This window comes from Bombyx mori, chromosome 17 (assembly GCF_030269925.1).
Source record: "Bombyx mori chromosome 17, ASM3026992v2".
In the NCBI taxonomy this organism is placed as follows: Eukaryota; Metazoa; Arthropoda; class Insecta; order Lepidoptera; family Bombycidae; genus Bombyx; species Bombyx mori.
In genome coordinates, this window is record NC_085123.1 from 13,725,269 (window position 1) to 13,739,129 (window position 13,861).

General features: G+C 35.6%; 1 protein-coding gene across 1 annotated transcript in view; it reads right to left on the reverse strand.

The window, feature by feature from the left end:
- The window catches only part of Samui (BAG domain-containing protein Samui), a 45,207-nt gene extending 35,195 nt beyond the window's left edge, over positions 1–10,012 (reverse strand). The window contains exon 1 of the mRNA XM_012695743.4: positions 9,793–10,012. Within this exon, the coding sequence (XP_012551197.1) occupies positions 9,793–9,816 (24 nt within the window). The 5' untranslated portion in view covers positions 9,817–10,012. The remainder of the gene's footprint in view (positions 1–9,792) is intronic.
- Positions 10,013–13,861: the final 3,849 nt, after the last annotated feature.

Consider the following 13,861-nt stretch of genomic DNA (forward strand, 5'->3'; position numbering starts at 1 on the left):
ATAAAGTCAATGATTATCTAGAAGATTGCACAAAGTGGGAATGAGTTGCTCGCTCCGGGAATTTCAATATTGTAAAATTGTTATGTTATAATTACTTATTGTAATATGAATATTTAAAAAAAAAAAATATTTAAAATAAAAATAAAAATCAATTATTAAAAAAAAAAAAAACATGCCCGCTGAGTTTCTTGCCAATTCTTCTCAGGACGGAGGCTAATTCTTGTGAATTGGCGGTAATTCTTTTGACGTTCAACAAGTATGTACTTTCATTTATGTTGAATAAAACTTTTTTGATTTGATTTGATTTGATTTAATGGGCTCCAGTAATCACTTAACACCAGGTGGGCTGTGAACTCGTCCACACATCTAAGCAATAACAAAAATTAATACCGAATATCTTTCCGTGAATTACAAGAGATAGCTAGTGAACAACGATCGAAACAAAGAACAGAGATCGTTTTAAAACATTAAACACAGTAAAAATTTCATTACGACATCGAAATTCATTTACAAAATAAACGACAACTAATAATTAAGCAATAGTCGATTCATCCAACATTTAAACGATGACACGTGTTTATTAATAAAAAAAAACGTAAGTGAATACTGAGAAATGACCTGTTCGTAATTAGTAATAATTATTACAATCATTGTAATGTATCGAATGTACACGAAAAATTGTGTCAATATGATGATTCAGTAGGCATTATCGGTAGTGTTCGTTTAATGTCATCAAAGACAATGTTTGGCTCCAGCTTATATTAAGTGGCTATCGGAGTCCACCGACAAAATTATAAGCCCCCGTCTTGCTTAAGATACGACGCTAAGCGCACTGAAACAGATTCATAATTTACCAGTCTCTTTATATAAAAATGAATTGCTGTTCGTTAGTCTCGCTAAAACTCGAGAACGGCTGGACCGATTTGGCTAATTTTGGTCTTGAATTATTTGTGGAATTCCAGAGAAGGTTTAAAAGGTAGATAAATATGAAAATGATCGGAATTAAATAAAAATATCAATTTTCCGGACGGATTCCTTTTGTTTCTTTTAAGTTTATTTTATACAAAAGCTTAGGTCTTTTATTTATCGATTGAGGCACTACGAAGTTCTGTCGGGTCAGCTAGTATTATATAAATACGTTACTTATCCTATAGTTAAATAAGTAGCTAACAAGCTCTTAAACTCTTAACATAAATATTAGTTTAATTACCTAACCGTTGACATTTCGCAGGCCATTTTTATGAGTTTTTTACTACCCAACAGTGTCAGTTTTCCTTTTATCGCTATTCCCAACTAGTACGGACAAACATAACACCGATTTTACTTTAAAACCATACTAGACTGACAAACTTGGCACAATATGGCACATCAGTGTCGCAAGGTTTCGACACCTACGACAACGCCCACGTCTTAAGGCAAACTCTTATTGTCATAAACGTCACTTAACAGTTATTAATAGTGCCAAATTTAGAAAAAACTATACAACTTGCATTAATTTATTTATTTTCTAAGGGTACGTACTCATTATTATATAGAGCCAGCCGTATCTCGGATAAGGTATTATCGGACGCGAATATAGTGAATATTTCAGAGGGTAGATTATATTCTCCAATTCAATCGAGATGCAAGTAAAACCAATTTGGCAGTGTAAGGTTAAGTTAATGCATGATTTAGATATTGATTAAGTCAATTTTGATTTTAGTATATTACTTTATTAAGGCCGGTTTGTTGACGATTGTACTGTACCCCAATGTTGACAATATAAATTAATTACGCGTCACGTTAAATACGTTCGCTACCGCTTAAGAATGATGTGGATTCATTGTTCCAGAGTCAATGATCGGGTTTCGTGGTGCCCGCAATCAAAGCGCACGATGAATTAGTCTCGTTCATAATAATAACAAATGATGTACATAATTAAGGAATGTCTGTACTAAGATAAGTAAACACAACGCTGCGGAATTTGTATGACAGAAAACACCTGAGTATCGTTTCTTAGAAGAACGACAAGGTCGAAAAGAGACAAACGCTGTCGATAACGAAACAAAACATGCGAATTACGTTATACCCTTTATACTTATTTCAAACAAATTAAACGCTTTTTTTTATTGCTTAGATGGGTGGACGAGCTCACAGCCCACCTGATGTTAAGTGGTTACCGGAGCCCATAGACATCCACAACGTAAATTCGCCACCCACCTTGAGATATAAGTTCTAAGGTCTCAAGTTTAGTTACAACGGCTGCCCCACCCTTCAAACCGAAACGCATTACTGCTTCACGGCAGAAATAGGCAGGGTGGTGGTACCCACCCGCGCGGACTCACCAGAGGTCCTACCACCAGTTTAGTTAACCGTAGGTCTTTGTCTAAGCTGTTACATTTTACTGGATAGACGAAGATATTTTGCGACACGTTCGAATGTGTAAAGATTTTTCTAATGCTCATAACAACAAAATATATAATAGCTGTATTGTTTTTAGTCTTTTATTGAAACATCTTTTAGCATTTATCGTGAGGAAATGATGTTCTTTTTTTAATTTACTAGGTATGTAAAGTGATTCTAATAATACTTTGAACATTTAGAAAAACTCATCGGATAAGATGAATAATTTAGTAGTCGTTTTGCAGTCGTGACTTTACTGCATATATTAAATTTTTATCAAAATTGCGAATGTTTCTTTACTTCTTTATTTAAAGTAATATTCACTTTGAAGTCAAACTTGCATAGAATGTAACACTTCAAGGTTTAAATTCGTTTTATGCATTTACATTCTCTTTTTATTTTATTGTAAATTTGTGCCTAAAAAAGCGGCACAAAGAAACTGCTTCCGTTTTTATTTTATTGATAGCATTGAAGATCAGTTTATGAATAGAAGAGAAAAGTACCTACAACGCTATTTATTGAGACTTACATACATTTATTTATTGGTTCGAGGGATCAAAATATTGAAGGTATAAAAAAGGCGTAGGTTTTGTAGCTTTGAAAACGAATGTACAACGCGAAGATGCATTGATTGCAAACAAACAAAAATAAATCAAAGAACCTAAAATATTCATTATCTTCTCTGTTCAAAGAAAGGTTATTTGTAATTAATATTCTAATTTCAATTTTAGTGTGTTATAATACCTCAGAGGTTGATACGAAGTCGTTACTTATTTCTATTACGATTCGTTACGATTACGATTACGGTTTTTCTAGCTCTTCATCAAGCGTCGCACTTTATCAAATACATATTTATAAAATCAAACAACAAACATATTTAATATTAAAATTACTAACGTTTTCCATATATTACTTATTTTAAGGCTACATTTAAGTCAAGACTTTTTCCAATCAACTTTCATCGTGTTTCTCTAAAAACTACAAAATTGGCAATCACGACAACAAAGCCATACAAACGTTTTATACTAACGGATTATGGATGGAGTTTATTTCTTTTTTATATTCAACATAAATTTACATTTACATAATCCTTGGTTGCGTAAAATTTGTTTTTGGAACTTTCTAAAATAATTTGTCGTTTAGGTATGCTAAATGCCTAAATAATATTTTTATTGCGTTAAAAAAAAAAGGTATGTTGGAGATGAAGGTAGGTATTAATGACAGAAAAGGAGTACAGAGATGGAAGGACAACCCTTAAAAGTTCCTTAAGTCTTCATCTATCCGTATGACTCGGCCGTTTTATAGGTATACTCTACTTTGGATAAAGTTTGGAAGGCTGTATGAAATATGTAAAAATTTGAATGGGGTAGGGTTGGTACTCTGTTCTCGAACAGAATGAAAATAATCATCAGCATTGACTATTTCTGTATGGGTATTTAAAATACTACGTTGTCGACTTTTTAATTAATGTCAGTCAATTGTTTGTGCTATTGTGGCACCCATTAACAGTATCGGACGGGAAATGAAAAACAAACGTTTTAAAGGGTTTTTTTTTGCTTATATTTATAATCAGCTTTAGAGTAAAAAGTAAGATGTAATAAAAGAAGAACAATAGCGTGTATAGGTAAATATTTTGGTTTATTTTACGACACCGCTTTCCTTGATCAGTCTATTTAAGACTGATCCTCCTAAGAAATAATTAGGTAAGACCCTCATACTGTTTAACGTTTAAAATATTTTTATCGCTACAGGTGCACTCATTTTCACGAGAAGTGATGACTAAACCAAGAAAAACGTTTTTACCCACATGACGGAAAATAGTTTTCGCTGCGAATGACGAATTAAATTTTAAATGTTAATTTTATTTAAAACATGCGTTACAAAAGGACAAACTAGGCTGTGTTCAATTATGGCACGTTGGACAACCCTAAAAGCAGCTGCGTGAGTTGCCATGACAGTTCATTGCATCACTGAAACTTTCTTATTTTGTAGATCATACGAGGATCACAGTGAATTATTGACATGAAATACTCAATATTTAATTTGTTAATCCTATAAGAATGTCTACAAAATTTCTTAGAAAAGTATACGGAAAAATTCCTAAGTGACCTGTTATCTAATCATAGCTGTTTCAAAAGTAAACTTTAGTTTCGTATGTTCGTAACTTAAAACTGGTTGAATTCCAAAGGGGTAATTTCATATAATACGTTGTAAAACATGTGTGGTGGGTGGTGTTGTCAATAACATTAAAAAGTTGCCTGCTCGCACGCAGGCTTGTAAACTACCACAATATTTGATAAATGAAAACCTGTTCTGTGTTCATGTTATTAATAAAATTCTCTTCTTGTAAAAATTACATCCAATTTTTACTGGTGGTAGGACCTCTTGTGAGTCCGCGCGGGTAGGTACCACCGCCTTGCCTATTTCTGCCGTGAAGCAGTAATGCGTTTCGGTTTGAAGGGTGGGGCAGCCGTTGTAAATATACTGAGATCTTAGAACTTATATCTCAAGGTGGGTGGCGCATTTACGTTGTAGATGTCCATGGGCTCCAGTAACCACTTAACACCAGGTGGGCTGTGAGCTCGTCCATCCATCTACGTAATAAAAAAAAACCAAAAAAAACACCAGATTTCAACTAGAACGAACATAAATCAATTGCAATTAACATACACACAAAACGGAAACCTTTTTAATTTTCTGTTATAAATAATAATCCTGTCTGACAACAGGATATAAAACTTTCCACCACGTTCCGCGGAAATTCATCCCACCTGGCGATACCAACGAAAAACAGCCTCCCACCAGATATAGATATAACTTATTCATGATAATAAAATATGTACAAAATACAATACTACTAATACTAAACATATTTCAATTACTGATTGTCAGTACTAATAAGTGTCATTCATTCTCCTGCCCTTCTCCCAGTCACCTGGGGTCGACGCAATATGTTATCTCCTTCCATACTCCTCTATCATACACTATACCATTTCTTCGCTCACTCTCGCGCACACTCTCTACACATATCGCCTTTCACGCAATCCATCCATTTTTTTTAGGTCTACCTTTCCCTCTAAAGCCTTCCACATTCATAGTTAAGTACTAATAAGTGTCATTAAGCATAAATACTTAAAATGACATCACCGGTTGCAATCTATTACAGATTGACGAAACCTAAAATTACGTTGAAATATTGTCTTTTACTGTCTAAAACTAAAAGCATGATTAGCTTCGAGACTCATTTATTGCCGGTAACAAGACTACATGTCCTAGCAGTATTAATAAAACATGTAAGTACAAATCATTTTGTAGTTACCAGCGACCGTCTAGCTGAAAATGTCAGGAAGTCGTAAAAGTCAAGCAGGAGCCCAATCTAAATATACTTGCTATGCGTACCGATCACGCTTGCATACATTGCTCAAACTGGGTTCTTACTTACACAATATCTACGTGCTGAAACAAGCGAGTTCTCCAATAGAAAAAAACTCCCGGTGTATTGAGAATGATCCGACTGTGCCAGAGTTCGAATCCTACGGCGCGATCATTTTTTGCTATATTTCGCGTGTTTGAGAAAGTATTCACAAATTAATAGTGTCTTCTAGTACAAAGTTAAACCCGCAAACGCTCAAAAAGGAAAGAGGCCTAGGGGGCATAGTCCCATGCGCTGGTCCGATTAGTTTAAGACTACTTTGGACTCCAGCATCAATGTCGCTTTCCACTGCGCGGAGGCCAGAAAGGAATGGAGGAACATAGTCCTAACACCGTAAAGGTCACAACCCTCAGCACTAATACGACGCACGGAGGAGGGAATTGGTGGTAGTGAAGTATATTATGAGTACACACAAGTTGATGCTACCATCCTGTTGATGGTAGTAGATGGCAATTTCAAAGAAACGCGTTATAAAATAGAATTAATACTTGATGTGAGCCCACACGTCTCAAGATGGGTGGTATTCACATTGCAATGTCAGTGGGGCCAGATAATTATTTAATACAAAATTGGCAAGGTTGTCCATGTGATAGTCCGACCAAGTCAAGTCGGCCATAGGCGGTTATTCACATGAGTGCACCATACAGGTTCACTACAAACCGAGAGATGTGGCGATTACTCGTGAGGCGCATAACACCTGCCCACAGCAATGTTACTGAATTACTACCATGATCGCTCTGACAAGTGATACGACAGAAAAAACATAATATTAAAATACATAAAAATATTTTATTAATATTACACAATTATATATCTTTCTCTACAACCTCCTTAAAGATTTAGAAGCTACTTTTAGAAATAAATATAAACTTAATTATATTATTAATAAATGCTAAGGAAAAATAACAATGGCGATACTTGAAAAATCTTACAAAATTTGGGCTTGGAGAGGAAAGCAATGACTTGCATCGACGCGCGTCATGGTTTCTCCATTCTCCTCAATTCCAAGTCAATACTCTACGTTATTCAATCTGAACGATGATGAATACAGAACCAATATTTCGGAAAACCTATCCAGTCCATTTAGAATGGTTAAAATAAATCTGTTTTCTTTATCATAGAATACTGAACACCTAGAGCAGCGGTCGGGGAACCGGGGTAAATTACCTCAAATGGGACAAAAGGAAATTTTGGGGGGTAAAAATTAAACTTTTGTGAGTAAAAAGTATATATTGAAGTGAAACTTCTTCAGAATCGTTATGATTTCAAACTCATAAAATTATCATATGAATTATAAAATAACAAGAAATTATCATTTACTTATATTTTCTGTGGGGGCGATTTTTTTTCCTCAACTGCTATATTACATACATACTATTATTACCGATATGTATTACTAGTTATTATATTGATAAATTGAATAAATGATGATTAAATTAAATTTTTAATTATTGTTTTCTTTTCAAAATTATCATGGGGGCTATAGTATGAAAGCTATAAAGAAGCGATTTCGTTTTTTTTTTGTTCTTCGCCATGGGGTAATGTCAACTTACACAAAAATATTTTGGGATAATAATTTAAAAAGTTCCCTGACCGCTGACCTAGAGAGTCCCTTAGCAAAACACTGACGTGAATCAAATGTTACAAGTACACACTGGTTTGAATTCCAAAAAAATATATAGTTTATCAGAATCATGTAGAATGTTGCATATAGTAAAAATAAACTTTGAAACGACAAACATTTGCACTTTCACTTTGGTGATGTTTAGACTGTCGTCACACTTTCTACTAGGATGCAGTTATATTTCAAAATATCAGTTTTGTTTTAAATTTAGAATACCGAAACGAAAAACACTTAACACTTTCCAGATGGTACTAAATACATTGGCCTACATATTCTTTACAATCTGCATAAATTTTCAGAGACAGAAAAGTTTTGTTCTAGCATGTTTACAGGAACCTACGGGCACTATAACATCGATATCATAATCCAATTGAGTCCTATTATTGAACTTGAAGCTATTGGATTGATTGACGGACAATGTAAGTAGGATATAATACATTCAATTTTTATGTGTCTGTTATCAATAGCACTATGTTAATTGCCGAGGATTCTCTTCCAGTCCTTTTATATTATCTAAGCCCTAGTTCCCACCAAAAGAACATACAATTAAAACAACACAATATTTAACCACATTATAGATTAGCTTGGGCTACAGGTTTGAAGACTATCAGACAGACATCAGTGTTCCTTGAGAATAATACCTTGTATTAGCCAATTAGGATCTGGATTATTGTAATTCAGTTAGAAAATTAAGCGAGACCTACAATTCTACTTCTTAGCAAGATTTCCAAACAGAGGCCTGTCTTTATACAGACCATGGGAAATCCTAATCAGGTCATGCGTAATATCTTTATCGAGAACATTTTTTTTTTATAAAATTGGTCAAGTCATAATCTATTTGTTATCATTACAGTTTTCCAATAAACAATAATTTTCAAATATACCTTTATCAGTAATGATTTTCAACTGTAACACTTATACTATGGATAAAATTATATGCCAGGCCTCATAATTAATATATCATATTACTATCATATTACTGATGGTAGGACCTCTTCTGAGTCCGCGCACGTAGGTACCACCACCTTGCCTATTTCTGCCGTAAAGCAGTAATGCATTTCGGTTTGAAGGGGAGGGCAGCCGTTGTTACTATACTGAGATCTTAGAACTTATATCTCAAGGTGGGTGGCGCATTTACGTTGTAGATGTCCATGGGCTCCTGTAACCACTAACACCAGGTGGGCAGTGAGCTCGTCCACCCATCTAAGCAATAAAAAAAATATTAAGATAATTGTTTTAGTTTCTATTGATTTATTTTATGATAATGATGATGACATCATGTAACTTGATAACATTAGTTGAGAATTTCTTTTGATAATGCTTTCCACCATCACTATCAGTTTTTAATTCATAAATTAATGTTTCACCAATTTTGATTTTTAGAAAATAATTTATATTCATATTACCCAAAAAACTTGTTCCACTTATCTAACAAAACAAAATTATTAATTAGGGTACACATGAAAATTGTTTATACAAAATCATCAAATATATATCTAAGATAGGATCCTCTTTAATTATGTAATGTATGTTGTCTTTCTAAATTCTTCTGCATAAAATAGCTACCAACACATAGACAATCCACTGAAGCTAAACTGAAATAATCAATATTAGCCCTAATTTTCATTTTTATTTATTGCATTAGTTGGACAGAGGAACCTTGTGGTCTATGTAGTATTGAGTGGTCAGCAGAGCCCATAGACATAAGATAGAAGCCTTTATAGTACTGAAATTTAATTGTCCTTCAGATGAGAATACCAAAGGGTAGAATAAAAAAGATCTTGGCACCCACCCCTTAGAAGCATAGTTGATTTTTTTATTTATTTATAAAGCAATTAAATAATTTTTATTGCCTTTTACACATTAAGCAGTATCTGAATTCAACCCGTGACCCCATTAGTCACATTTACTTACACAGTCTAACAGTGCACATTCAGTTTAAATACAATTAAACAGAACTAACCTCAAAAGCAGGCTGTTAAAGGGCACTCGGGAACACTTGTGTTATAGCAGGCAGGCATCAACCCTCCTGTGGACATACCGAACATCACAACACCATCATAATACGACTAGAATTAAATTAATAACTACGTTATTGCACAGTCAAGGATACTACAGCTGGACGGGCGCCAAAAATGTGCTGCAACTTCACGAATAAGCAAACTGAAATCAGCGGATGCACTGTGTAATGTTGTCGATGCAAGTGTATGAAAACCTTTAGTAGGTCATTGTGTCAGCGACGCGGATGCTAGCTTAGATCAGGTTAGTATTCGAAACCCATTATGAGATATTATTTACGTGCATGGTTAATACAAACGGCTGACGCACGATTTCAAAGTATTTTTTTACTTACGAAACTTCTTCCTCTTAAAGGCATTTCACTCACGTACACTAAAGTCACAAAAAAATCAGTCACTAAATTCGACAATAATTAATTATCCCGCACTACAGTGATAAAACAGATCGGTAGATACCGCGAGCCCGTCTTCGACGAGTTGCAACAAATTTTTGACAGCTAGATATGTATCTGCAATTCTAGAACAATCACTCTGTCAGTTCAGTTCCCATAATGAATTTTAAAGTTTGGATACGTCAAACGTCAATGATGAGTGATATTTCATTTTCCAACTTTGAAAAGACGAAAGTATCTCACTAAACAGCTTAAATATTTGTTTAAACTTAATTGATTTTGTATTTGTGCGGATGATATTCATACTGGTGCTTTTAGGCACTTCAAGCATTGGTCACCGTCCTCGTCGATTTTTTTTTTATTGCCCTTGTAGGCAGACGAGCATACGGACCACCTGATGAGGAGTGGTTACCGTCGCCCATGGACTTCAGCAATGCCAGGGGCAGAGCCAAGCCGCTGCCTATCGCTAGATTCATCGATTACAACGAAAAGTTTGACAAACGTACTAATCCATAGGCATAACCCATTAAGTTTCTCGCTGTATTTTCAAGTGAGTTGCAATGCCGATCCAATGGTAGGTTTTGTGAGGCACTGCTTTTGATAGTGAGAGTGCTAGCAAATTCAGCCCGTGAGTTCACCTACCCATCCGCGCGTAGCTGAAATAATTCCTTACGCTATCAACGAATGCAAAGGGAAAAAGTAATTCAAATGCTAGTAATGGATTACAAATGAGTATTTATGTCGGTATTGTCCGTTATCTTCATATACCTAGTCAGGTCATAAGTATTGTCACACAGTAAAAACTTTTCTTTTAGAATGCTGGCCACAAAAAAGTTTATTGAATTCGAATTTCGAATTGTTCGTGAAAATAAAAATGTATACTTTTAGAATTTTTACTCATTTTTAAATATGGAGTGGACGCTTAAAGAAGACCGTGTTGCAGTTATTGCGTTGCATCGTTGCGGTTACGCGCCAATTCAAATTTTTAACATACTGAAAAATTTGAATATAACCAAAAGATTCGTTTATCGTACCATCAAACGATACAATGAAGACTCTAGTGTAGATGACAGGTCAAGAAGTGGTCGCCCTCGGTCTGTTAGGACTCCAGCAGTGGTAAAAGCTGTGAAGGCGCGAATTCAAAGAAATCCCAAACGTAAGCAGAAACTGTTGGCCCTTCAGATGGGGTTAAGCAGAACCACGGTGAAAAGGGTGTTAAATGAAGATTTAGGGCTTCGGGCATATCGAATAAAAACAGGACATCGTTTGAATGATCGTCTAATGGACCTGAGACTGAAGAGATGCCGCGCTTTGTTGAAGCGGTACGCGGGAAAAAAATATCGGGAAATTCTTTTTTCGGATGAAAGAATTTTTACCGTAGAAGAGAGCTACAACAAACAAAATGATAAGGTGTACGTACACAGTAGTGAAGAAGCGAGCAACCGTATTCCGCGTGTCCAACGAGGTCATTTTCCATCCTCGCTCATGGTATGGTTGGGAGTTTCTTATTGGGGCTTAACAGAGGTACATTTTTGTGAGAAAGGTGTAAAAACGAATGCAGTTGTGTATCAAAATACAGTCCTGACGAACCTTGTGGAACCTGTTTCTCATACCATGTTCAATAACAGGCACTGGGTATTCCAACAAGATTCGGCACCAGCTCATAGAGCGAAGAGCACACAAGACTGGCTGGCGGCGCGTGAAATCGACTTCATCCGGCACGAAGACTGGCCCTCCTCCAGTCCAGATTTGAATCCGTTAGATTACAAGATATGGCAACACTTGGAGGAAAAGGCGTGCTCAAAGCCTCATACCAATTTGGAGTCACTCAAGACATCCTTGATTAAGGCAGCCGCCGATATTGACATGGACCTCGTTCGTGCAGCGATAGACGACTGGCCGCGCAGATTGAAGGCCTGTATTCAAAATCACGGAGGTCATTTTGAATAAACTTTAGTGTCATAAGAATCTATGTTTTGTTAAGTTCATTTTGGTATATGAATGGTTACATAACGAATAAACTTGTTTCAATTATTTTACATTAAACATGTGACAGAATTTATGACCTGACTAGGTATAACTAGCGACCCGCCCTCGTTTCGCTTCGGAAACTGTAATTTATTATAGATAACAGTATTTCTTCACTATTTAATGGATGTTATTATACATATAAACCTTCCTCTTTAATCACTCTATCTATTAAAAAAAAACCATCAAAATCCGTTGCGTAGTTTTAAAGATTTAAGCATATAGGGACATTTTTTTTCCTACCTAAGCTGAAAGCCTTGAGAGGCTATTTCAGCGTAACCCTAACTTTTGTAGGTGAGCTCACGGGGCTCAAACCTGATGACGTTGCTAACACGAACCCTAGCAAGAGCCGTGCTTCGCAGAATCTACCACCGGATCGGAAACGCGACCCACTGAGAAGATCCGGCGAGAAACTCAGTGGGCTGTGTCTGAGAGTTAATTTACTCGTCGAGCCCTTCGTCGCAAGCGACGGGTTCGACGAGAACGGTGACCGGTGCTTGAAGTACCTAAAAGCACCGTTAGTGGATCGGGAGGATCCGAGATGAGATATAGGGACAGAGAAAGCGACTTTGTGTTATACTATGTAGTGATTTTACTGTACCTGTGTTACCTGTGTATGATCCTGATTTCTTAAACGGCTGGAACGATTTGAGTGATGCTTTTTGTATGCGCTAGGGTGGCTGGATGGTTTAGATTTACAAATCATTTAGGCAGACGGCGCTGCAGTCGGTATCTAGGTTATCTATACTGCAATTATACGGCGACTTGAATTAATTTTGTATATGCATTCATTCATTTCATTCATTTTGTGTATGCAGGATAACGTCTGTCGGGTCCTCTAGTACAGTCATATAGTTGATATTTAGTGGCTTATGGAGGGTGGAGGTAAGGAGAACCATCTCATATGGTAGAAGCTTGAAAAAGTGTCCCACTTTCAGCACTAAATAACAGTTCAAAAATCCTCCAGAATGGCGCTAACTGATTGAAGTATGCTGGCATTGCTGAAGTCCATGGGCAACGGTAACCACTCACCATCAGGTGGGCCGTATGCCCGTCTGCCTACAAAGGCAATAAAAAAAAAAAAAGTTAGAAAATTTAATATATCTAATGACTAGAGTAGTTAGTGACAGTATAATATACAAGACCTCACATGTTTACGTAGTCCAAACTAATTTCGGCAATTTAACCTAAAATTATGATTGTCGTAAAAGGTGGAGACATTGATTGTATTTTCTTATCAGCTTTAAATAAAATACTTTTTGTGATTTTGTAGTGCTTACAGTTTTTTCGTCCTTTTTTATTTCTCTATCTTATTTTAATAACTTTCAGCGCCTTTTTTTTAATTTACCCGGTTGCTACTGTAGCGCCACCCTTATTTAACAGATTTTAACGGATACTTTTTAAATACAGAGACGGTTCTCCTTACCTCTACCCTCCATTTAAGAAATGGTTTTTACAAAAGTTCGTATTTAAATAAGAAACGATTATAAATCTATCTACGTATTATTAAGTACAGATTAATCTTGTGTCGTCGTAGCTTAGAGGATATGCGGAGCTTAAAAAATATGTTACAACTACGTACCTAGGTACCATAAAGCCGAATTTACATTACGAAATTAGTGGCGTGAAAGTAATTTCGTGACATTAGTTTTACCAACAGTTTCACGTGTAATTTAATGCCGAGTTTACATTACGAAATTAGTGTCATGCATGTTGAGCTCAGTTTCACGAAAGTAGTTTCGATATATGCGAAAGTAATTTCGTTAAAAAATTATTAAATTATTTCGCGTCGCGAAATCCACAGTATCGCAGTAACCATGGCGCCTTCAGCATCAAAGCTATAATTTGCTATATTCAATGTAGCTAAAGAAATGCTTATATACCTATAAACTTAAAAAAAGACTATCAAGAAAAAAAAAAAAAAGTGTGTGTGTCCGCTCCGACGCACGACTGGAGTTTACTGGATATAAAAAATTAAACGAAA